The sequence below is a fragment of the Mus musculus genome, chromosome 7, assembly GCF_000001635.26.
Source record: "Mus musculus strain C57BL/6J chromosome 7, GRCm38.p6 C57BL/6J".
Taxonomy (NCBI): domain Eukaryota; kingdom Metazoa; phylum Chordata; class Mammalia; order Rodentia; family Muridae; genus Mus; species Mus musculus.
In genome coordinates, this window is record NC_000073.6 from 102983792 (window position 1) to 102986567 (window position 2776).

The 2776-nt window shown below is 40.5% G+C and overlaps 1 protein-coding gene across 1 annotated transcript; it reads right to left on the reverse strand.

Moving 5' to 3' along the window:
• Positions 1-429: 429 nt before the first annotated feature.
• Olfr578 (olfactory receptor 578) lies at positions 430-1371 on the reverse strand. The gene has a single exon (NM_147115.1). The coding sequence runs from the start codon at positions 1369-1371 to the stop codon at positions 430-432; it is 942 nt and encodes a 313-aa protein (NP_667326.1).
• Between the last annotated feature and the right edge of the window lie 1405 nt (positions 1372-2776).

The following is a 2776-nucleotide window of genomic DNA, read 5'->3' on the forward strand; positions in this document are numbered from 1 at the left end:
ATCAAATGTAAGCTTGAAAAGAACCATCAATTAAACTTCATTGACCAGGGAAGATCAAAAGAAGAAGCATATAGTAATTTGGACTTTCTCAAATTATAAACATTGGTATGCATCAAGAATTACTGTCAGACACCGTGCTAGCTATTTGCATGAATTGTCCATTTGGTCTTTGCAACATTCCCATAGGACAGGAAGATATTATATGTATATTTACACATTCTTTCAGTTGTGAAAACTAAAGAGACAGAGAGGTAGCTAACTCCCTCAAGGTCACACAGACTGTCAATTGCACACCTATTATTTTTTATTGTGCTTAATAAATGAGAGATTATGATATTTTCTACAACATAGTTGAAACAATTAAAAAAGATGGCATATATGGCCAAACTTTTTCTTCAAGTTAACCTAATTCTACTGAAAACACCTCATTTACTTTATAAACTCAAACTTCTTGATGATACGCTGTCGTATTTGCTTGGTCTTGATGCTGTAGACAATGGGGTTCATGAGGGGTGGTACTAATAGATACACATATGACATCAGAAGATGTACAATGCGGGGAAGGTGCTCACCAAAGCGATGCACAAGGGATAAGCCAATCATGGGGATGTAGAAAAGCAGTACTGCACAGATATGAGAGATACAGGTATTGAGAGCACGGAGGCGCTCCTGACGGGAGGCTTTGCCTAGTACAGCATGGAGGATGAGGGTGTATGAGAGGAATATAAGCAGGGAGTCTACACCCACAGTGCAGGCCACAACAAAGAGCCCATAGATATGATTGACAATGATGCTGGAGCAGGCTAGTTTCATGATCTCCAGATGTAGACAATAGGCATGGGCTAACACGTGGGATCGGCAATAATGGAAGCGTTTAAGGAGGAAAGGTAATGGGAGAATGAGGAGTGCACTTCTGAGTACTGAGCTCAGCCCCATCTTCACAATCCTTCTGGGCGTCAGGATGGTAGAATAACGCAGTGGGTTGCAAATTGCTACATAGCGGTCGAAGGACATAGACAGTAGAACCGATGACTCCACTAAAGACAAGGTGTGGATGAAGAATAGCTGAGTAAAGCAGGCAGGAATACCAATCTCTCTGGCATCAAACCAGAAGATTCCCAGCACAGTGGGCAGTGTGGAGAGGCAGAGTCCCAAGTCTGTGAGGGCCAGCATAGCCAAGAAATAGTACATAGGTTCATGGAGAGTGGCATCAGTCCGGATGACATGGAGAATAGTGAGGTTTCCTAAAATGACTATTAAGTAGATGGAGCAGAAGGGAATGGAGATCCAGCCATGGAATTCTTCCAGACCTTGAAAGCCTGTCAGGAAGAAAGTGGCTTTTTGGAGGCTGCTGTTGTAAAGGATGGCCATGGCTTTATAATCTTATAAACACCAACCTAAGGCAGAAAATATTTTCCATGTAAGTGAGTGATAGAACTGGATCATCTGTCATCTAAACATTCAGGACTAAGGAGTCAGGAAGAGTGACAGGGTGAATTATCATGACGGGTTGCTATACCTCTCTATTCTATAAAATTTAGCCTTATGGCACCATGTCCTCTAGAGTTGGTCTCTCTAAGACTCAATGAGGCAATCTTATACATCACCTTGTGGTCTGTTTATCTTTTAGAATGTTTTCTATTTAATAACTGAAACTTTCACAAGCATCTCATATGCACGAAGAACTCAAACCATAAGACACTGAAGAAATATCTACTAGGGTTAGCTGTACACCATGTACCTTCAAATACATTAACTTGTCTGAGTGTTTTGTTTTATTCCAAGTTTTCTATACTATAGAGGAGATCTAAAATAGTGTTTAATAGATATTTGTTGGCACCAATCCCTGAACTTGAAGCTTATAAACAGAGTGAAACATTTCCTGAACCTTTATAGCAACTTTTGGGGAGTATTGTATTAGTTTCCTGGGAAGATAGTGAACAACTATTTAGTAACCCCAGATAGGGCACCAAGGACCAAAGACATGATTTCAACCAAGTTTATCTTGGTGAACCATTACTGGGTTAACATTCAGATGTGTTGGTGAAGGGTTATTTTTGGAAGTTTAAATTGGGTGGGTAGGGGAATGGGGGTGGGTGGGTATGGGGGACTTTTGGTATAGCATTGGAAATGTAAATGAGCTAAATACCTAATAAAAATGGGGAAAAATTGTTTTCAAATATACATACATTGAAAATTTCCCATACAGCATGGATAACGGCTCCCTAAACTCCATAGCTCTTCAACTGATATTCCATTTACACCTTCTATGATTACATGCAATTGTACAGAATTACAGGCGTCTAAGGTCAAATCATTAGGATGGTTGGGAACCACAACCTTAGAAGCTGAGGCCCCAGAAAATTATTGTAGGAGAGGGAGAGAGAGAGAGAGAGAGAGAGAGAGAGAGAGAGAGAGAGAGAGAGAGAGAGAGAGAGAGAGAGAGAGAGAGATCTGAGATGTACCAGGAGAGATTAACTCCAGAATCAGACTGGATAAACCAGGCCTTGATGTAGAAATGGTAGAGAAGAGATGAGGACCAATTTGGATGCAAAAAGAAAGGAAAGACATCTGAAATGACTAAAGGGAGCCTCTAATCTATTGCCTACAATGAAAAACTCAGCTTAGAGTGAGCTTTGCCTCCTGGGCTTGGATTAATATGATATCTTGGCATAGTTGCCTATAATATCTGATCAGGACTATTTTTGCTCTTTCTTCAGAACAAATTACATTGCAAAACACTCAGTTGTCCCCCATGCAGACAAGTGTAGATTGA

What these genes read in the sequence shown, in the direction of transcription:
- Olfr578 (NM_147115.1), bottom strand. Translation starts at nt 1,371, where the DNA reads ATGGCCATCCTTTACAACAGCAGCCTCCAAAAAGCCACTTTCTTCCTG.